Raw genomic sequence first — 21269 nt, 5'->3', positions numbered from 1 at the left:
AGTAAAAAATGTGTGTGACTGGGAGGTATATCCAAGCAGCTGTGAGGGACTCGGGCTGAGAGGGTGTTTGTGGCTGTTACTTGTCATACTGGTAGATCTAGCATGGAGTCCAGCAGTCAAAATTATTCAAATTATTAATATGCCATGTGAGGAGAACTCTTTTATTACTCTTGCATCTTTTTCATGGGGAGGAGCAGGAGGCAAAGAGGAGAGAAATGGATAAACAAGTGAAGCTAAGTCCTCAGGGATAAAAAGGATTAAAGGTTTTACTAAAATGTTTCCTGTGTGCATTTTCAGTACACCAGAAAAGCCCCACATCATTTATATTGTCTTCTGGGTGGCAGAGCTTCCCATCAATGCTCTGCATATCTCAGAGCAGGAACTTGGCCTCACTGCAAAGTTCACAGCTCCTCGGTGTTATTAAAAAAAAAATATATAAGACATTAAATTCAGTCTAATCACTCATTTTTAAGGTTGTAAGTCGTTCTGGTGGTCTGGGGGGCTGCGGGTTTGGGGGTACCCTGCTGGCATTTTCATCTTCAGTGCCCAGCTCGGGCTTCCTGCTGTTCTCAGCGCTGGCTGCCAGTTTATATTTGTGTCCTGAATCACATCTCAGGTCACCTAATCATCTTTCCTTGACATTTTCTTTTTGCTTCTGAAGCTTTCAGCGTTCGTGAAATACCAGTAATACAAATTCAATAAATCTCTTTTAATCAAGTGCAGCCTATTATACTGATCACTTTATTGATGTGTATTTGCTTGAGGACTTAAATCTTATTCTTGGCAGCCTTCTCTCTCCTCGGTTGGGACTTGACTCGGGGGAGTGATTTTGCCTCTTTTTCCTACCCCCCACTGCCTCTGTGTTTGTATGGTGTGTGTGTGTATTTGTATATATTCGTGTACATATTTGTGTACTCGGTCTGTACACACTGCTGTGTACAGTGTGTGTGTGCACAGCCCCTACGCCGCACTCTGTGAATAATTTGTGTACATATTTGTGTATATATTTGTGTACAGCCCGTGCCCCGCAGTGTGTGTGTGTACATATCTGTATATTTATCTGAGCACAGCCCGTCCCGGCGCTGAGCGCTCTCTGCCCGCTCCGGGCTCCCCTCACGGCCCGGGCCCCGCCCCGCGTCTCGCGGTGCATGGCGATGCGCGGTAGGAGCGCGCGCAGTGCGCCTGCGCGCGGGCGGGGGTGCGGTCGCCCCACGGGCCAATGAGCGGGCGCGGCGCGCGGCGGGGGCGGGGCCCGTCCCTCGGTGTTTGGATTCGAACGCGCGGGGCGGCGGCGCAGGCGCGGTGCGCGGAGCGCGGCGCTGCCCCCCAGCGGCGGGGCGCGGCATGGCGGGCGAGGACGCGGCCGGGGCCGAGCCGGGTCCCGCGGGGGGCGCGGCCGCCGCCCCGTCCCCGCCGGGCGAGGACGGCGAGATCCGGCAGCGATACGAGGAGCTCTGCAGGAGCCTCAACATGGACGAGCGCGCCCGCGCCGAGGCCTGGCTCAGCTACCAGAGCATGAGGCGCAACTACACCCTGGAGGTGAGGGAGGCGCGAAGGGGCCGCGGCGGGAGGCGGGGGTGAAGTGCGGAGGGAAGGGACGGCGGTGGAGGCGCGGCGGCCTCTCCCTCGCACCGCCCGGGCGGCCGGGAATAACCATCGCAATTGGGAGTCATAGCGGCGGCAAGGTGTTAAAAATGGCAGAGCCCCCTGGCTGTGCTCCGCCGGCTCCGGCGCTTCGGCCGAGGAGCGGCACTGGCCCGCGGAGATGCCCAGCGCAGATGTGAGCACATTTGTTATTTTCTGGGGGCCTGAGCGGCCGCGGCACGGCTCGGCTTCGCGGGTGAAGGGTAAAAGGTAAAGGGTTGGTCGCGTCGTTCTCGAAAACAGGAACACGCCGTGACGCGTCCGGGAGCTTCGGAAGCGCCTTTTATCGGTGCCTTCCCCCGGCAGCTCCCGGCCCCCGGCGCTGCCCTCCCGGGGCCGGGCGGCTCGGGCAGGGCTCGGTGCTGCGGGCCGGGGAAGGAGGAGCCCCGCTCCGGCAGCGCCGTGTCACATCGCGGGCAGCGATGCTCCGAGCCCGCCTTGCCTTGCCTTGCCCTGCCTTGCCCTGCCTTGCCTTGCCCTGCCTTACCCCGGAGGGTGCGCTCACCCGGGCCGCTGACAGCACGGAGCTCGGCAAAACCGCGGCATCGAGTGCAGTTTGGCCCCTTGTTTTACGCGTCTTTTTTCCCACTGAAGTGTTACGACTTGATCAAAGACAGAGAATAAAATTTCAAGTGCTCATTATAATTAATTTCTGTCTTTAGGTACCAGATTGAATAATGTGAAATTTATAGTGGTGGCTAGTAAGTTTAGTTGTGGTGCAGTTCAGTGTCTATTTAGCACCTGTTTTGCTGCAGTTAAAAACCCAAAGCACAACAGAAGTTTGAAACAGCGAATCAGCTTTCTCACTGGTTGAACCTCATCTGTTCAGGACACAGTGCTTTTCCCCGGTCCTGGGGTAGCTGAAAAGCATGTTTTTATTTTCAGTGAAGTTTTTTAGATGCCTGATGTTTTGATTCACAGGGAAATGACATGCATTGGCTGGCTTGTGCCTTGTACGTGGCTTGCAGGAAAGCGATTCCAACTGTGAGCAGAGGAACAGCGGAAGGAAATTATGTATCCTTAACCAGAATCCTGCGCTGTTCAGACCAAAGGTAACTCTTATTCTTGCTGACTTTTAGACACTTAGAAAACCTCAATGAGTGCTTATCACCTTGTGAAATTGGAAATAGAGAATAAAAGCTAAATGTCTCCTGCTTTTGAAGATAGACTTTATATCCCTGAAATGTGTGTTTTATAGCTCATTGCCACAGAAGTAGGGCAGCTCCTTTTGCTCACTACTATGTTCATAGAAACTCCAGTTTTCAAAAGAAGAGATTGACTTCCTTCATTCAAAGGAGAAAGAAGCCAGTTTTGCTAATAAGAACAACAAATTTTTGGGGTGCACCAAATGTGAACTTCTCACATGAGAAGCCATTTGTAGTTCGCTGTGAAAATGTTCACAAGATTTATCTCCATTTTTGCATAAGAAAATTTCACTTTTCACAATGTTCTTGCTAATGACACTAAATGAGGTCAAGATCTGAGGAGCAAACCTTGTGTATGTTTATGTAAAGTAAAAAAGCTGAAACAATGGACTTATTAGCAATCTCATTGTTTTAAAAAATATCCATTGATCATCACATAAAAAAGAAAGAATGTTCTTATGTACTTTTTATTGCATTTCCTCTACTGTTGAAGCATTGCTGTTGATTTAAATAATGCAGAAGTATTCCTCTATAAGCTTCTGATTTCCAAATCAGAAATTCAGGGAATGTTGGTAAATTGTTTCTGTGATCTGGGCTATCAAAACTAATAACCCTAAAAAAGAAAGTGTAGATAAAGAAGCAGAACAGGAATTAAAGCCAGATTTGAAAAGTGCAATTTGTTAAAACTTAAGATGTTTTCATACTTCATAGAATATTCTTAGCATTGTAGATCTCACAGGTTGTTTTATTTAAATTAATAAATTATTCAGAAAAATGAGGTAAGTGATTTCAGAATAATCTTAACTATTGGAGTTGATTTTGTCTGTGAGAAGATGCCAGACCTGTGAGTACATAGTTAACATAGTTATCAGCTGAGGATCTAAAAATATTTCACGAGCTGTCTGAGCTCATTTGTGTTTATGGCTGAAGGACTGGCTCCGAGTTCATTTCACATTTGCAATGCCACCATTTCTTCAGTAGTTTGGGCAGTAAAAATTGCACTTTCATTGAAAATGTAGAGTTTACCTCTGCAGGAAAAACAAATGGCCTTCCTGATCTAACCCATTCGCTATTTCCAGCTTGATCGAGTTCTTTAACAAGATGAAGAAGTGGGAAGACATGGCAAATCTTCCATCCCAGTTCAGAGAGCGAACTGAGAGATTGGAGAGAAACTTCACTGTTTCTGCAGTCATTTTTAAGAAGTATGAGCCCATTTTTCAGGACATTTTCAGGTATCCTCAAGAAGATCAACCTCGTCAGCAGAGAGGAAGAAAACAGAGGTGCATTTTTGTTATTTCCAGACTGATTTTAGAGCATGACTTCAGTGAAAATACAATGAAGTTGCTTGGTTGTTTTAGTTGTGTTTTGACTGTATTTTCATAGTTGTTGTTTATAATATCAGAGTTGCTTTGCCCTTGCTTCCAGTAAATTTATAATCTCTTTTTCAGTTTCAGATCTGACTGGGCAGGAAATCCCAAAACTGCTGAGTTTCTGATGATTTGGGGGATGGGGGAGAGGGGAGATATTTCAATCAGCCTGTAGGCAAGGGAAGCATTAGTGTTGCAGAGATAGGAAACACAGGAAGAATTTGATCTTTTTTATGATCTGCATGGCTTTAATAACTCATAGTGCAGCTCAGTCTGTTTTACTGCCCAGTAACTCCCATGGATTTCTTCATAGCTGAAGTACTTGTGGGTATTTTACTTTGTAGTAGAAGCTGTGTTTCTTTGTTACTATTTGTATTTGGAGTGCTGTGGAATTGATCTTGCAGGCTGAAACTGGGGTTCCAGTTGTGGCTGCACAAAACATCTTTTAGGTTTTGGCCACACTGTAATAAGGCTTAGTTTTGAATTAGTGTGATGTTTTATCAGTTTTGATTCATTGAGCTTATTGTCTTTTTGCTGTATTTTCCTCTAAAAGGCGACAGCCATGTACTGTGACTGAAGTTTTCCACTTCTGTTGGGTGCTGTTTGTTCATGCAAAAGGTAAGAGATCTGAAAGGGATTAAATACAGCAGACATAGTTTTATTAGTCATTATTTTATATCAGTCCTTAAAATACCCAATACGTGTAGTGTACATGTAACCTTTATTGTAAGAGCAGCCTTAAAGTAGAGAATTTATGTTTTTCTTGATAGTGACTGTTGGGAGAAAAAGGAAGGAATAGAATTAAATCCTCATTTTAGGCTCCAGTTGTTCAGTCAAAGCAAGTATAGTCTGAAATCTTTTCTTATCAAATCTGTGTCTTTAAGAGTTTCCACATCCCTAGGCCTTGTTTCAAGTCCTGCTTTGAAGAGTGTTCACTGTGAGTGTTGTATAAGTAAGGTAGTGCTTTGGGGAAAGTAAAGACAGGATTGATATTCCATGTGGAAAGAGCACCATTGCAGGTTCAGATCCACTGATAATGTCCAGTAGCTTGGTTCTTTTTTGTAATATAATACCTATTAGAGGAAAGCAAATACTTTAATTTCTTCAAGGAGAGAAATAAAAGGAATTTTGTTTAAGTTTGGGAGTGTGTGGCAGGATGCATTTTTTCAAATTGGTAAGTGTATCAGTGTTAAGATTCCCTATGATTGCCTTACCTGGATGATTTTGAGGCTAGGACAGAGTAGACTGTGGCAATATTGAATGGCCTAGCAGTAATTTTGTTCTGCACAGAACTTTGTTTACAAACCCTTTCTTTCTACACTGTGCCACACTGCAGAGGGTTCCTGGCAGCAGTGCTGGACCCTCAGCACCACATCCCTGCACAAAGGTCAGGAAGGGTGTGCTGGGGCACAAGTGCTGCACTGAGCAGTCCATCCTGTGAGGAGGATGCAAATTCCCCCTTATTGGGCAAGAAAGTCTTTTCCTAAACTATATGGTGGTTTCAGCCTGAAACACAGCATGATTTCAACCACTGAGCCCAGAGCAGAGTTAGTACTGTACTTATTTCCAGTCAGTCAGCACTCACTTCCTTAGCACAGGTAGGCAGCTGAGAGAGTAAGTAGGTCACTCTGGAAAATCACAGATTTTCTTTTCCCTTCTGTAAAGTCCTCACTTCTGTGGGAAGATTGGATGATTGACAAGGTGCACAGGGACTTCATGGATCTTCCTATAAAGTTGCCAAGTTATTGACTGATATGTTTGAGTAACTGCATCATCAATTGACTACATGTTAATTGCAAGCAGTTTCAGACATGGTAACTAACCCTGTGGAGAATAATAGCATGCTGATAACAGATACAATTGAATTTTACAAGGAAAAGAAAACATTGCAATGCATAGAAGCTGAAAAGTTACTAGATATTATTAAAGTGTGGCAGCACAAAAATGGAACTGAGTGTTGGTGTGAGGTTTTGTGCTGTGTGGTTTGGGGGTGGGCAGTAAATCCTTATCACAGCAACCAGACACCAGTGGCAGGCCCAGGCTTGTCTGCTGCTGCAGCCCATTGCCTTCAGTCCATGCACTGCAGCTGAGGAGTCCCTTGTTCAGTGGGACTGCACTTCAGCATGCTGATTGTAAGAATTGCTCTTCAAACCCTTTTATTTCTTTCTTTAAAATTGATGGGGGAAAAAGACCCTCTGTTTTTTATTATTTGGCACAAGGTTGTGAAAGGGAGCCTCATTTGAAATGTCAGCAACAAAAAATTACTGTAGAACTACTGGTACTTTGAAATTATATTCATTTTTGTGCTGACAATAAGGATTGTAGTGGTAGTTGTCATGGTTGTGGAATTGAACCTGTGTTATGACAGATACTTTGAGAATTTCATTGATTAAAGGTTTGCTAACAGTATTTAGGTTTTTCATTGCTTTGCTGTGAACTTTTAATGATTTAGAAATTACTGATAAGTGGGTAAAGTTAATGAAAATTTCACCTGGAGTTCATTTTTGAAAATAGCTTATATTATCTGCATTGAAATTATTTTTCCTCTAACAAATATGGAACTGGAAAATAACATAAATTTGAACAAACTGGTATGTTACTGGTAAAAAAATAGCAGCATAATTGAGAAAAATTCTCTAATCATATATCCATTTCAATGTGTTCTAAGTGAGTTAATTACTATATGATAGATTTATTCAGGAATTTAAACCTGTTCTTCAGAGTGTGCTCAGATAAGTGATTTGGAGTTTTCCTGAGAAAAAAGGGAGGGTAGAAAGAGTGGAAGAGTCAGTAGTGTTTAAGGAGGAATAGAAATATCATGCTGTGTATAAAGAGTGACAGAATTGTGATTCACGTTTTTGATTAATTTTGTCATTTATTTTACCAAACTCTTTTTATCTAGGGCCACTTCTTAGAGGAATATCATAAACATAAATGAGTTCAGTAAAGATTAGTGTACAACTCTGATTATAATATTTGTGAAAAGTGTTAGAAGAGTGAAGTTGCAAGGACTCTTTTCTGCAGGAAAATGATAAATAAAAAATACTTAATAAGCTGGGTCAGAGATGGACACATTTTAGCTCTTCTGTAAAGCACAAGAGAAATGAAGTTATGTTTATTACTGTTTATAATGAGCATGCCCCCAGCAAATTGTTTGCAAGGAAACAGACTGTTAAAAAAAAAAAATCTAACTTCAAGTTAAGTACATGTTTGTTCTGGGAGTGAGGGGCAGGGGCTGAAGGAGGGAGCAGTTTCTAGGCCATCTGAAAACCTTGCCAAAGTTCAAGTTATGTGCAGCTGTTTACAGCAATGCAGAGTTGGGGAAAAGGGGAAAAGTTGAGTCTCAGAGCCCATTCTACCCCTCGTTGTCCTTCAGAGCAGAATTTGCAGTGGGCAGGTGCAGAGGGATCCAGTGGAGGGCATGACTCTGCCAGGCAGGGGGCTGGTGCTGCCAGAGTGAGGGAAGCACAGTTTCCTTCCTTCAGGCAGTTTGCATGCTACAGTTGTGCTGCTGCAAGTTATTTATGCACTGCTTAATGAGATTACTGTGAATGAGGGAGCAGCAACAGCTCATTTATCAACGTTTTGGTAAGGTTTGAGTTCAAAACAGCACAATATACTTGAGTTCCTTCGTAACTGTTGTTTTGGAAAAAATATTTTGCTTTTATATTTGTTATGTGTTATTGTGAGTCTGCTTTGCTGCCTGTGTTGCTGTTCAGGTACTTATAGCCACTAAAGTCTGTGTTTCCAAGATTCCATTATTTATTGTAATGCAAACATCAACAGTCTCTTGGTTAAAAAATTTTTAAATCCTTCCTAATTTTATGTCTTATGTCTTTCTGATATTTCAGGAAATTTTCCTATGATCAGTGATGACTTGGTTAATTCCTACCATCTCTTGTTATGTGCTTTGGATCTCGTGTATGGAAATGCTCTGCAGTGTCCTAACCGTAAAGAACTCCTGAATCCTAATTTTAAAGGTGTGTTGAAAGAAAGAAGTTGATTTGAAACACATGAGAATTAGTATTTTCTGTATCTGATTATGCAGTTCCATTCCTGTTAATGATGTAGTATGTAATAACAGACTAGTACATTTTGTCAATAATACATTAGGTCAAGAATTTGATATACTGTGGAAATACCCTTGAATGAAGTTCCAGAGTAATACTTTGAGTTAATGTGGGTTTAATGTCAGTGAAAAAGTTCATAATGACACAGCCATCACTGAACACAGTGAGACTGGAATGTTCTGTGATGCAGCATTTCAGAAAGACTCAGGGCTCAAGTAGATTTGTTTCTCTCTCATTTCTGGATTGCTGCTGTTCATAACCACAAATTCAAATGAATGGTGAGAAGTTGCCATTGAATTTCTGATGTAACTCTTCCCAGGCTTGCACTTCATTTTTAATTCTGTACAGGGTTGGCTTTCACTGGTAATGCTTCAGATGTGGCCTGAGACCATTATCTCAAATAAATATTGTAGTTCAACAGTGTTTGATATTTTTCCTGTTAGAATTGATGTATGTAATTTTTATCCTTCAGTAACTAAAGCTTTTAAATCTCTAACTCAAAATTTGCTCTTGATAATATTACCTAGTTGAGTGGGCATTATGTAATTAGTAGTTCTTTCATGAGAACTAATTAGTTTGCTGTTTTAATTTCATACTACCTTGACTACACTGCATAGAATTTAAGTTTAATAAGAAAGCAGGATATGGATTTCCAAAATTAAATCATACAATATTCTGAATTGTAGGTCTACCTGAAGACTTCCATAATAAGGATTATAAAGTATCATCTGATCCTCCCTGCATCATTGAAAAACTTTGTTCTTTACATTATGGATTAGTTTTGGAAGCAAAAGGTATAAAGGAACATTTTTGGAAGCCATATATTCGGAAGCTTTTTGACAAAAAGGTTAGTCAATAAATTTGTAATGTAGAAAAATCTTTCCTTACTTGTTACCTTCAAAACCTGTATAAGAAATTAAATGCCCACTCTTTGTTCTTTAATGTCTTACAGCTTTTAAAAGGAAAAGATGAAAATCTGACAGGATTTCTAGATCCTGGGAACTTTGGAGATAGCGTGTAAGTGCCTGTTTGTGGTTTGGTTTGCAGGAGTGTCCCAGTGTGGCCCAGCTGCAGCTGTTGGCTGGCTGAGCACTGGTAGCAGCCGTGCCTTGTGTTCAGTGATGGCCTCCAGCCCTGCCTTCCTGTTCCTGGCACTGCTGGGGGCTGAGGCCTGCTTGAAAGAGGAGTGGTGCTTCAGGATGGTGTTACCTGATGTCTGTTTTTATTCCTGTGTTTTTCTTTCTTGGGTTTTTTTTGTGGGTAACTCAGAGTTATTATGAAAAATTGTGGGAGCACATTGAGTAGGAAGTGGAAGGGAAAAATGGGTTTGGTGGTGTTTAGAGATGTTTATGGGTAGGACTTACTTTCTTTTAATGATATACAAATGTTTCAGTGTTATTTATGATATGATGCTGTGTAAATTTTGAGGAGTTTCCAGAAAATAGGATTTCTCACTATTTTACTGTGTTCTCCCTACAGCTGGATAAATGGCAGGGCATCAGATACATAGAGAACATAATGTCCTTGCCACTTCCAGGTTTAAAGTACTGTAGATCTTAAAGGAGCTTCAGTAAGGGTCAAAAAAAATTTGAAGTAGATTTCCCCCAGGCCAGAACTGTGTTCAGTATGTGAGCAGGTGAACAAAGCAGTCTAAATAAAGGGGTTTGTGTGTCTTTCCTTTCTGCTGTAGCAAAGCCATCAACAAGGCCTATGAGGAGTATGTTCTGTCAGTGGGGAATCTCGATGAGCGAATTTTCCTTGGCGAGGATGCAGATGAAGAAATTGGAACTCTAACGAGGTGCTTAAACACACCTTCAGGAGTGGAAACAGCTGAAAGGGTACAAGTGAAGCATAATTTGCAGCAGCATTTTGACAGGGTGAGTATGGCATGGTCTGTATTACTGTTTTATAAACCACCCTCCCTGGTTGCCTATGAAGACAGAAATACAACACACCTCAGAGTGTGGGGAGAAAATGGGTGGAGAAATGGGAGATGGACTTCATGGAGAGGAATGTGATGTATTTGTTAGAAGAAGTTACTGTGTAGTTAGGTAATTAGAAGATGCATTTGTTTTGCTGTGTGCTAATTGAAGGGATATCCTTGATGTTACATTATTTTAATGTGATGGCTTGATCTGATGCAAATAAGCTAAAATGCTGTTCAGAAGGACTTCTCATCTTAAAGGTTAAACCAGCTGAAGGCAAACCATGGCTCAGTGCACTTTTGCTATGAGCTACAGCTACCTTTGTTACTCAGGCTAGAAAGGGATACTGGGGTTGGTGGGGATTTTTCAGATTGGTCTAATTGTTTCACACTTCAATTCCATCATATTCAGCATAGGTCACATCCCCTTTGTTTATACAGAACTCTTTGATACAAACACCTGAGCAACACAGACAAATTCTTGATTGCTGGCTCTTACCTGAGTCATGGTCTGGTTTGGGCTGTTTGATTAGGAGCCATTTTTTCCCATAACACAGTCAGAATTCTGCAGATTGATGTTTTTAGGTTATGACCTTTGTCAAAGTTTATAACAGGGTGTCTGTGTATATGTGGTTATGTTTTTATTTTCAGTCCAAATCTCTCAGGATCACAACCCCCCTTACTGGCCGCAAGTATATTAAAGAGAGCAACCCATACGTGACACCTGTTTCCATAGCAACCTACAGCCTGAGCCGCCTGCACACCATGCTGGCAGGACTGAAAAACGCCCCCAGTGAAAACCTGGAGCAAATACTCAGGTACATTTGGGGTTTAGCCACATCATCCTATTTTCTGTTATATTTTCAATAGCTAACATTAGTGCTGAACAGTGTAATTTAAAATGTGAGCCAGTCTTTTACTGCTGGAGCAAAATGGAATCCAGAGAGACATTTACATTTTGAAGGACTGTTCTCTTTATTTAGACTCATCTGTCCTTAGAGATTGATGAACAGCCACCATTTAAAACCCTGTAGTTCTGAGCTTCTCTAACCACAAATTGTCAGTGTAAAATTTTCAAGATTTCTTTCTTCCTGCTTAACAAATGGCACTGCCTAGGAAATCACTCCATACTGTAAGAGATGCAAACCAAACTTTATTCTCCATGTGGATGAACTGTTTTGCAGTTAGACACATTTGAGTCTATTCATATTGCTGCACAATGTATTTCTGTTTTTTATGCTTTCAGCATATGAAAAAATATGGTGTTTTTGGTCTTAGTAGGAATAGTATACTGAAAATGTTTACTTTTTATTTTCAGGTCATGCTCCAGAGATCCTTCTCAATCCATTGCAAACAGAGTTAAAGAAATGCACGAAGTGTACTGTCAGAGCACTCAGTCTGAAGGAGAATTCAGTAACTTTTCCAAAGGTGGGAAACACTTTGATTATCCATAAAATGCCTATAAACACATCCATCTCTTGTAATTAACTTTTACATACAGGTTATGCTTCAGCACAAATGTCTTTTCTGCTTCTCTTGCCTCTTTCTGTGTTCTTACGATATAGCAAATTTCAGTGCTGTTTAAAATTTTAAAATCAGCCTTAGCTTGAGTCACTGGAGTTTGATCATATTTTCAGCACTAGAAAAGTGAAATGAAAAGGACTTTAAACTACTACTTTTTCTCTCAAATACAAGAATGTTAGTGATGGCATGGATTTCTGTGCAGGTAAGGAAAATCTGAGTAGCTGTAATCTTTAAAAGCCCAACAACAACTTTGGCTTACATATGAGGATGGATCAGTACAGGTATTAAAGTTCTGCCAGTATAAACACAAAAACATGATTGGCAAAGTTATTTTGGTGTCTAAAGTGCCCTGAAGATGGATTGAATATAAGGAAGATGCTCTTGACCTTGTTTCTTAATAAGGCCTCCCTTTGTTCTTGTCAGCTTAATCACTTCAGTGCTTTTTGTTGCACAGTGCAAGGTGGATCCACACAGGTGCATTTTCTCAATTTGAATTATGTTCATTATAGCAGTGTTAAGGATTGTTCTTACACAGATATTGTCACCAGAATCTGGGTTCAGTGGCAAGTTACTCTACTCTGCATTCACAAGTCAGTGCAGTGTAGGAGAAGGATTCCTACATTAACTTGTAATTAATTGGTTTATCTTGAAAGTACTGTATCCACAGCAGCACAGAAATCCACACAAACTACTGTTGCATTTCTGTATTTAAAGATGAAGAATATAATACTTTTTAATTGCATTTTATAATATTGCTTCTTTTTACACTTCCTGCAGATGTTGCTAGTAAACATTTTCGTCGTGCTGAGATGCTCTACTACAAGGTCTTGGAGTCAGTCATTGAGCAAGAGAGGAAGAGACTGGGAGACACTGACTTATCTGTAAGGAAAACTAATCAGAGAGTTCCTCTTTTAAAGGGTTCCCACTTTTAAAGTTAGACCTGTAGGAAAAGAACAGATGTAGAGTAGAATTGTCAGCTATTTAAAATGAGGGGTAAATCTCTGAGAAGAACTCTGTAAGTACACCTGAATGGAAGGAAAAAGGTTCGAGAAACTGTGTTTGCAAACACAGACATAGGTGAAATTTTGAATGAGTAAAGATGGCTCATTTTGATCTCTGTTCTGTCCCTAAAAAATAGGGGGACACTTTTTGTAAGCTTGAGAATCTTGCTATTGATACCATAAAAAGTGTTGTATTGTTCTATAGTTAGACTGTAAAATAAGCTTTAAAATTTGCAACTCTTGCAGGCAATACTGGAGCAAGATGTGTTTCACAGGTCTCTGCTGGCATGTTGCCTGGAGATCATTACCTTTACATACAACCCACCTGGAAACTTCCCATTCGTCACTGAAATATTTGACATTCCAGTTTATCATTTTTACAAGGTAATGTGTTTGATAGCTAGAAATGCTTACAAAGTCATGAGTGCTCATTGACTTGTATGACAGCCTAGGATTGAGTCATTGTAATGCACCCTTCATATTTCTGATAGTCTCTTCTTCCTTGAAAATCTAGTATTGGAATTAGATATTTGTTTAAGAATGACTCTATGAAACAAGTACATTATGTTGATCATAATTATCCACTGCACAGGTGATTGAGGTTTTCATTAGAGCAGAGGACGGCCTTTGTCGGGAAGTGGTGAAACACCTGAACCACATTGAAGAACAGATCCTGGAAAGTATGGCATGGAAAAGGGAGTCTGTACTGTGGGACAGGATCAGAGAGAATGAAAACAAAGTTCCTACTTGTGAAGAGGTGAGCACACCTTTCTGTGTTACACAGCTTTCACAATCAGACTGGATGGCAGACAGAGGATTTTGTACCCTGAAGGAGAGGCCTTACATGTCCCAGTTAGCAGTTCCACCATCCCAGCCCACCAGTGCAGGGAAAGCAGCAAGTACAGTGTGCTCTGGCCTGGTCAGGGTCATCTCTGTGGAGACATCTGCAACAGAGATGATTCTCACCCAGTATTTTATCCAGCATTTTATTGGTGTAGCAGAACAGTGAACAAAATGATGAAGCAGGGAAGGTTTGGACTGGTAACACTTGGGAAGGTTATTAGACAAGAACTGTGGTAAAAAGTACACACAGTAGCCACAGAAGGATTATCAGTGTGTATCTTCCAGAGAAGCACAATCACTCACTACTGGTTTTGTTGGGCTTAGGCTAAGTTTGTCACTCTTCTTGTTATTTTTCCTAAAATTTTTGCTGTGCAGAATTTGTAGTGCAGTAGCTTTTAAAAATTTGCTGTGTAGCTAATGTGTGATACAGACACTCTAATAAAAAGATAAATATTTTAGGTAATGCCACCTCAGTACTTTGAGAGATCTGCTGGGAACAGTGTTGTAAGTTCACCACTGACACCACGGCGAATAAACGAGGTTCGTGCTGAAAGTGGAGGACTGGGAAAAGGTGAGATATTTTTAAAACAGAACATGCTGAACATTGCTTACTTGGATTAAATTATGTAAGGGAGGAAGCTGCTTTAATGCCAGTGTACAGTTAGCTGCAAACATATTGTTTAAAGGTATTTGTATTGCAGCTCACAGAGTTGCATCAGAGGTCTAACACTGATGGATTCATCATATCAGTGTGAACTATACTGCTTTAATAGGTTGTTCTCAGGTGATGGATATGAACAGCATGTGTATGTGTGTGTTAGACAGTTTTTATACATGCACACACAGCTCACACTCTAATTGGTTTGCTTTATTATTATACTAGAAAAGAGACTCCACTGTATATTTTATGACATCTCAAACTTTTTCCACTAGAAAAAGTAAAATACAATGCATGAATTTAGAAAAATACTAAACATAGCATTATTGAAGATTAAGTCATCTCTAAAAGCAATCTGTGTTTTTACAATTTTTTCCGAAGAGCTTCGCATCAGCTGTTTGTGAAACGAGCTGAATGTGTGTGTGTGTTTCCTGGCAGGCCTCTCGTCCCCTCCTGCCAGCCTGTACGACAGGTACGGCTCTCCCACGGCCAACCCCACGCGGCGCCGCCTGTTCGCGGAGGGCGAGGCCGAGGCGGGCGCCGCGCTCCGGCCGCCCCCGCAGCCCGTGCTCAGCACCGTGCACGGCGTCAGCCCCGAGGCCGTGCCCGTCACCCCCGTGCCTGGACAGACCCTGGTGACGGTGGCCACGGCCACCGTGACGGCCAACAACGGGCAGACGGTGACAATACCCGTGCAGGGTGAGTGAGGGGAAGCTGCTGCTCTGCCCTTCGGGCTGGCTCTGTCAGCACAGCACAGCCAGGGACAACTGCATTACTGTGAAAACCTTACTTCATTATCTGCTTGTCTCATGATGAACTTTCCAAAGTATTTTGCTTAAAAAATGTAATGCAGTTATAAGTAGCTACTGAAAGAAGTACTGAATTATTTTTAAAAACTCAAAAGAAACCCCCTGCACATACACATCCCCCACACAAATTGCTGTTATTTCAGGCTTTTTTTGTTACATTGCAGGTATTGCCAATGAAAATGGGGGAATAACTTTCTTCCCGGTCCAGGTAAATGTAGGTACCCAGCCTCAGGCTGTGTCCGGGCCCATGCAGCCTCTGAGTGCCCAGACTCTGGCTGGCACCCTGAACCCTCAGATGGCTGGGGCAGCACTGCAGCTGCCAGGCCAGTTAGCAGTGCAGCAGATCTCCCCTGGGGAGCAGAGACAGGCCCAGCACCTCACTGCCACGGCCCCCAGGCCTCGCAAGATGGGCTCCCTTGCACTCTTCTTCAGAAAGGTACTTTTTGATCTAAGTTTGCTTTGCTTAGTTCTTATTTTGGTAAACCCACAGTAATTTTAAAAATACATACTTACTGGTTGTAATAATGAGGGCATATTGCATTTAATCTATACCTTAATTATACATACACACCTGAAGAGTGTTTTCTCCTGCCGGCCACTTCTCACTAGCAAAGGAGTGTGCTGTCATACCAGGATGTGGAAATAGATTCTGTACTTGGCCAGCAGGTTCTTAAAGGTGTCCCTTTTCTTGAAGGTTCTTCCAAAGAAAGAGGTTTACTTTTGAGACTTTCTGGTTTATTCAATACTGTAGGCAATGCAGTGCCCTTTCTGTGTTCAGGACAGATTAGAATTTAAGCTTCAAGGAAATGTTTTCTTAGCACTGACACCAGTACTGAAAATGTCTGTGCCTTGTAAGCAAAAAAGTTAAATTAGAATTTAGTTATTCTTCTCTTGGCTTAGCATTTGCACAAGCTCTACAGGTGTGCAGGTCTGAGTCAGTGTCTTGCTGGGTCAGAAGAGCAGTGCTGCAGTGGCTGAGCACAGTGTCCAATGTCACAGGTCTATCACTTGGCCAGTGTTCGCCTGAGGGACCTCTGTGCCAAACTCGATGTGTCTGATGAGCTGCGCAAGAAGATCTGGACGTGCTTTGAGTATTCCTTGGTGCACTGCCCCGAAATCATGATGGACAGACACCTGGATCAGCTGCTGATGTGTGCAGTCTATGTCATGACTAAGGTAAAGTGGGAGCAAAGAAAAAGCAAACAAAAAAACCCTTTAATACTTAATACTTCCGATTACTTACTCAAAAAACTCCACACAACCACCCCAAGCCAAACAAAAGACCTCAAAACCTGCAGAAAAACAGAACCTTTTCTGTCCATCCCCCTTAGGTTACTAATGAAGACAGATCATTCCAGAACATCATGCGCTGCTACCGGACACAGCCGCAGGCCAAGAGTCACGTGAGCACAGTCACTATTTAACCGTGTGGGATCTGGTTTATTCAATGCCTTCATGCTATTTTGGGAACAGATCACTTGGCAAAGCAACGTTTAATATTCAGGGGTTGCAGTCTGTGCACCATTCTCAAAAGAGAGTGATCATACCCAAATCCCTGCACTGCTGAAAGCATTTTTTGTGCTAAACAGTACCTAAAATAGAAAATGTTGTTTACTTAAAACCTAAGGAGGCAGTGCCCTTGGGCTGTTCTTGCTCTTAAGAGGCTGTGTTCTGCCCTGCAAGCAGCAGTTTGGTGCCACAGTGCAGTCCTGGCAGCAGATGTGCAGCTGTTCCTCACGCTGTGCTGTCCCTGCAGGTCTATCGCAGTGTCCTCATCAAGGGCCGCCGCCGCCGCCACTCGGCCAGCAGTGACAGCAGCAGCCAGCAGAACTCCCCCACAGACAGGAGCAAAGACAGGAACAAAGAAAGGAGTGAGTGATTACAAATGCCAGCTGTTCGGGTTTAATTCCGTTTCCAAAACTGTGTGCATCTGCTAAGAGCTGGATTTTATTGTTTTTTCACCCCAAACAGATCCTCCTTTGATAAACTTAGACACAATTAAGAATACATTGATAACATTGAAGAGTTGCTCTAACTCAAGGTTTTTATTGCACCTACTCTGACAGCTTCATATCCCTCCCCTCATGCACTTACCTTGGGAATTTGCTGTGCTGGCCTAAGCTCTGAGTTCAGCTCACACACCAAAGAACTTCAGAGTCTTTGCAGAATGAGGAAATCTGGGCTAGCCCAGGTTGACAGTTACTCTTATCACAACCACAGAGCTGAATCAGTTTCTTTTGTAGCACTGTCAGTCTGCAGAAATAGGTTCACCACCCACAGCATTGATTTCAGTATAGCTGACAGCTCTGGGAATTCTTCTCTTGATATGTGAACTGACACATTTTCCTTGAATTAACTTCTGTAAAGGAAACTGAGGAAGTGATGCTGTGTATTCCTACCAGCAGTTTTCAAGGTATTTAATAGATGATGGTATAAGCAGTAGGTATTAATATTTTCTATCACAGGGAGGTGGCAGGGAGCAAAAAAATACATGTCTTTTGTGACTTCTCACATTAAATTAGCACAAAGTATGGCAACACCAAGTATTTCTCCTACTGACAGAAAAAGACTACCATTCTTTATTTGAAATGATGCCAGGTGGCAGCAAGAAAGAGCTCCTGCTAAAAGTACAACACAAATGCTGAAAAATGGAGTTTGAGCTCTTTTTATATTACCATGCAACTCAGCTCCTAGAGCAAATCCCTTCAGTTTATCCAGTAAGAAGTTAGAAATCAGCAAAGCTTTCATGTAAGGGACAAGGCTCAGAGATCAAACCAAGCATCAGGTTCCTGGTCCCTGTTTGCACAGGGTGGCCAGCTCTGTGTGTGTGTGGCTCTGTGTGCATGTGTGTCTCTGTATGTGTGTGCAGGTAGCAGTGCCTGCAGGCTGTGTGTGTGTGTGTGTGTGTGTGCAGTGTGTGTGTGTCTCTGTGTGTATCTCTGTGTCTGTGTGTCTCTGTGTGTGTGTCTCTGTGTGTGTGCAGTGTGTGTGTATCTCTGTGTCTGTGTGTGTGCGTGTCTCTGTGTGTCTGTGTGTGTGCAGGTGGCAGTGCCTGCAGGCGCTGTGTCTGTGTGTGTGTGTGTGTGTCTCTGTGTGTGTGTCTGTGTCTGTGTGTGTGCAGTGTGTGTGTCTCTGTGTGTCTGTGTGTGCGCAGGTGGCAGTGGCTGCAGGCTGTGTGCAGTGTGTGTGTATCTCTGTGTGTGCAGTGTGTGTGTGTGTCTCTGTGTGTGTGTCTGTGTGTGTGTGCAGTGTGTGTGTGTGTCTCTCTGTGTCTGTGTGTGTGCAGGTGGCAGTGGCTGCAGGCTGTGTGCAGTGTGTGTGTGTGTGTGCAGTGTGTGTGTGTCTCTGTGTGTGTGCAGTGTGTGTGTATCTCTGTGTGTGTGTGTGTCTGTGTGTGTGTGTGTGTGTGTCTCTGTGTGTGTGCAGTGTGTGTGTGTCTCTGTGTCTGTGTGTCTGTGTGTGTGCAGTGTGTGTGTGTGTCTCTGTGTGTCTGTGTGTGCGCAGGTGGCAGTGGTGACCCCGGTTGGTGCTGTGCCGTGCAGGCAGCCGTGACTCCAGCCCGGTGATGCGCTCCAGCAGCACGCTGCCCGTGCCCCAGCCCTCCAGCGCGCCCCCCACCCCCACCCGCCTCAGCGGCCCCAACAGCGACACCGAGGAGGAGGAGCGCGGGGACCTCATCCAGTTCTACAACAACGTCTACATCGAGCAGATCAAGGACTTTGCCCTCAAGTACACTTCAAATGCTGTAAGTTACATTCTTGGCTTTTTCATCATAAACACAGCTTTATATTCTGACCGTGGAGTGAAATTTCCTTGAATTAAAAATCTGGCCTAATAGCACAAGGAAACCTGCATTTGTTGTACACCTGTATGGTATGGTACGCCTGGAAAAGCCCTGCTGCAGCTCTGAGTGCCTCTGTTCTCTCCGGGCAGACCAACTCCCCCCCGCTGTCGCCGTACCCCTTCGTGCGCCAGGGCTCCCCCCGCAGAGTGCAGCTCTCCCAGCACCACCCCCTCTACATCTCGCCACACAGAAACGAGCCTGCCCTCTCTCCCCAAGAGAAAATATTCTACTACTTCAGCAGCAGCCCCTCAAAGGTGAGACTAAAGGCTTTCAGTCTGATTTTTTTAATGCCTTAACTCTGTTTTTTGTTTTTGGTAGTCAAATTACAGCAGCCTCTGCAAGATAACATTTTGTTTACCTTGTCCATCATCACCTAAGGCTTGTCAAACTGCCAATGCAGCTGCCACAGCTGTAGGGGTGCATGGGCCTTTGAGCTCTGCATGCAGACACACAACAAACTCCAATAAGTTTGACTTGCTCTGGTAAAGGAAAGACCAGTACTGTAATGAAGAAAATACCTTGGTACAGTACACCTGTCCATAAAAGAGACTGTCTAGTCCCACTGCACGGCATCTAATAACAGCTCACATCATACTGGGGCAGTCACAACATAGAGCTAATCCTTCTTTTGCCCCCCTGCAGAGGCTAAAGGAAATCAACAGCATGGTTCGAACTGGAGAGACTCCCACGAAGAAGAGAGGCATCCTGCTGGAAGAGGGCAGCGAAGCGCCAGCCAAGCGCATCTGCCAGGAGAACCACACGGCTCTGCTGCGGCGGCTGCAGGACGTGGCCAATGACCGAGGGTCTCACTGAGCCCCCACAGCTCCTCCCTCCCTGACTCACTGGGCCAGGGCACGAGGGGAGGAGCCACCCCAGACCCCTGGGGAACACAGCCCCTTGCAGGGACCTTGCAGCAGGAATTTACAGCTTTGCTTTGCTCTAGTCAGTGCTTCACCCTTGCCAGCTGTGGCCAGACAGGTCCAGGTGCCTCAGCACAGAGCCCTGCACCAAGGTACCCACAATGTCGGGGTTCCTCACTAACCCCCTCACAAACTAACAGTTTAGGAGTAACATTCTCACACAGTCCAGTTCCTGCAGAGGGACAAGGGGAATGTTCTGGGCCCTGAAGAAAGCTGGATGGATGGACTCTATCCAGATTCAGGATGTTCCACACGCCCTTGAGAAGCATCATCATGTTGAGCTTTAATGTGTGGCCCTTTGCTGTACCAAGGGAGGTGACTGTGTTCATTGGTTTGAGCTGTGCAATGTTTTCAAGTGAACTCATGGTCCCAAGGTGGCTTTTGGGAGTGGGCTGTGAAGCATCATGTTTAAGGCAGACAAATTTTGCTGTATATTTGCAATGGCACTTTTTAAATGTGAATATTTTTTGCAAAGGCTGACTTCAGCTGTCTTTCTGTACTGAAACAATATGACTTTTTGTATTTATTTCAATCTGACATCCCCTTGCTCCTCTTGTCAGCAAATGGCATTAAGAATTCATTGTAACTTGATGTACATGCAGCAATGAATGCAGGAAGCCAGGGATGTGTGCTTTTTTCAAGGAATTTTGTATGCTTGTTGCTTTTCTTGATAGTCAGGGCTCTAGCCCTTGCTCACTCAGCAGCAGGAAGGTGGTGCCCATCTCCTAAAACCAGTACTTAGATATTTTGTTTGTGTTTAAAGGACAAGCCCTGGGAGTTTGGTTTTGTGTTTTGGTTTTTGTAAAAAGGCCTAAAGCAGGCTACCTGGGAGAAAGCCCTCCCCTAATACCAGGATCAGCAGGTGGTGCACATTACACTTACCACTTGCTGTCATTTAAAATACTACCAGATTGTTAGGAAAGCATCAACCCTCTCCCACAGTACAAGGTGCCAGTCCTCTGGTGGGGAGCAGGTGTTCTTCATGTAAAATGTGGCACACACAGGTTCCAAAAGGCTGAGGAAGCAAAAGCTAAAAGCCCTGTTTTCAGTCATTCCTGCCCTTCTGAATAATAGGAAGATTTAAGACTGAATTCCCTTGAGTTCAAGTAAAATAAAAACATGGGTTTTACTTACCTGCATAACAAAAAGCTGAAGTCCAGAAGTTGTGTAGATGTTTCTGTAAAAATATTTATGGAAGTGTCAGACAATTCTTGTTGTTATTTTGTTCCATTTACTTCACTTTGTATGAAAATACTGCAATTGTATTTTTCAGTAAAGACTTTATAAACTCACAGTTTCTTGTTTGTGTGTGAAAAAGCATTGTATGTGCAAAGCTAGAAAACCTGCAGCAAGGACTGCAGTCCCACACTGCAATTAAAGGTTTAAAAATAAATAATCACATCTTAGTTACACCACAAGGGAAAGGATTTACTCCTGTCCTGGTTTAGTCACCATGGTTGTTCCAAGCATGTCCCTTCCTGCTGCTCCATCAGAAGGCACCAGGCAGGGCCTGGGATTGA

At 43.3% G+C, this 21269-nt stretch overlaps 1 protein-coding gene across 1 annotated transcript; it reads left to right on the top strand.

Annotated features, from left to right (window-relative positions):
* The first annotated feature begins 1240 nt into the window (after positions 1–1240).
* RBL2 (RB transcriptional corepressor like 2) lies at positions 1241–21047 on the top strand. Its single transcript, XM_079315877.1, has 22 exons — positions 1241–1539; positions 2566–2696; positions 3869–4069; positions 4710–4774; positions 8008–8136; positions 8913–9073; positions 9179–9243; positions 9917–10103; positions 10802–10968; positions 11469–11578; positions 12452–12555; positions 12922–13059; positions 13268–13432; positions 13978–14089; positions 14615–14875; positions 15150–15421; positions 15985–16161; positions 16317–16388; positions 16742–16856; positions 18528–18730; positions 18919–19083; positions 19472–21047. The coding sequence occupies exons 1-22, from the start codon at positions 1345–1347 to the stop codon at positions 19640–19642; spliced, it is 3366 nt and encodes a 1121-aa protein (XP_079172003.1). The 5' UTR covers positions 1241–1344; the 3' UTR covers positions 19643–21047.
* Positions 21048–21269: the final 222 nt, after the last annotated feature.

Source organism: Erithacus rubecula, assembly GCF_903797595.1.
Source record: "Erithacus rubecula genome assembly, chromosome: 12".
Lineage (NCBI taxonomy): Eukaryota > Metazoa > Chordata > Aves > Passeriformes > Muscicapidae > Erithacus > Erithacus rubecula.
This window is presented reverse-complemented; position numbering and strand designations above follow the sequence as displayed.

What these genes read in the sequence shown, in the direction of transcription:
- RBL2 (XM_079315877.1), top strand. Translation starts at nt 1,345, where the DNA reads ATGGCGGGCGAGGACGCGGCCGGGGCCGAGCCGGGTCCCGCGGGGGGC. An exon ending in CAGTTTATCATTTTTACAAG is followed by an intron (nt 13,060 to 13,267) that starts GTAATGTGTTTG and finishes TCCACTGCACAG; the next exon opens with GTGATTGAGGTTTTCATTAG. An exon ending in TCAAGTACACTTCAAATGCT is followed by an intron (nt 18,731 to 18,918) that starts GTAAGTTACATT and finishes CTCTCCGGGCAG; the next exon opens with ACCAACTCCCCCCCGCTGTC.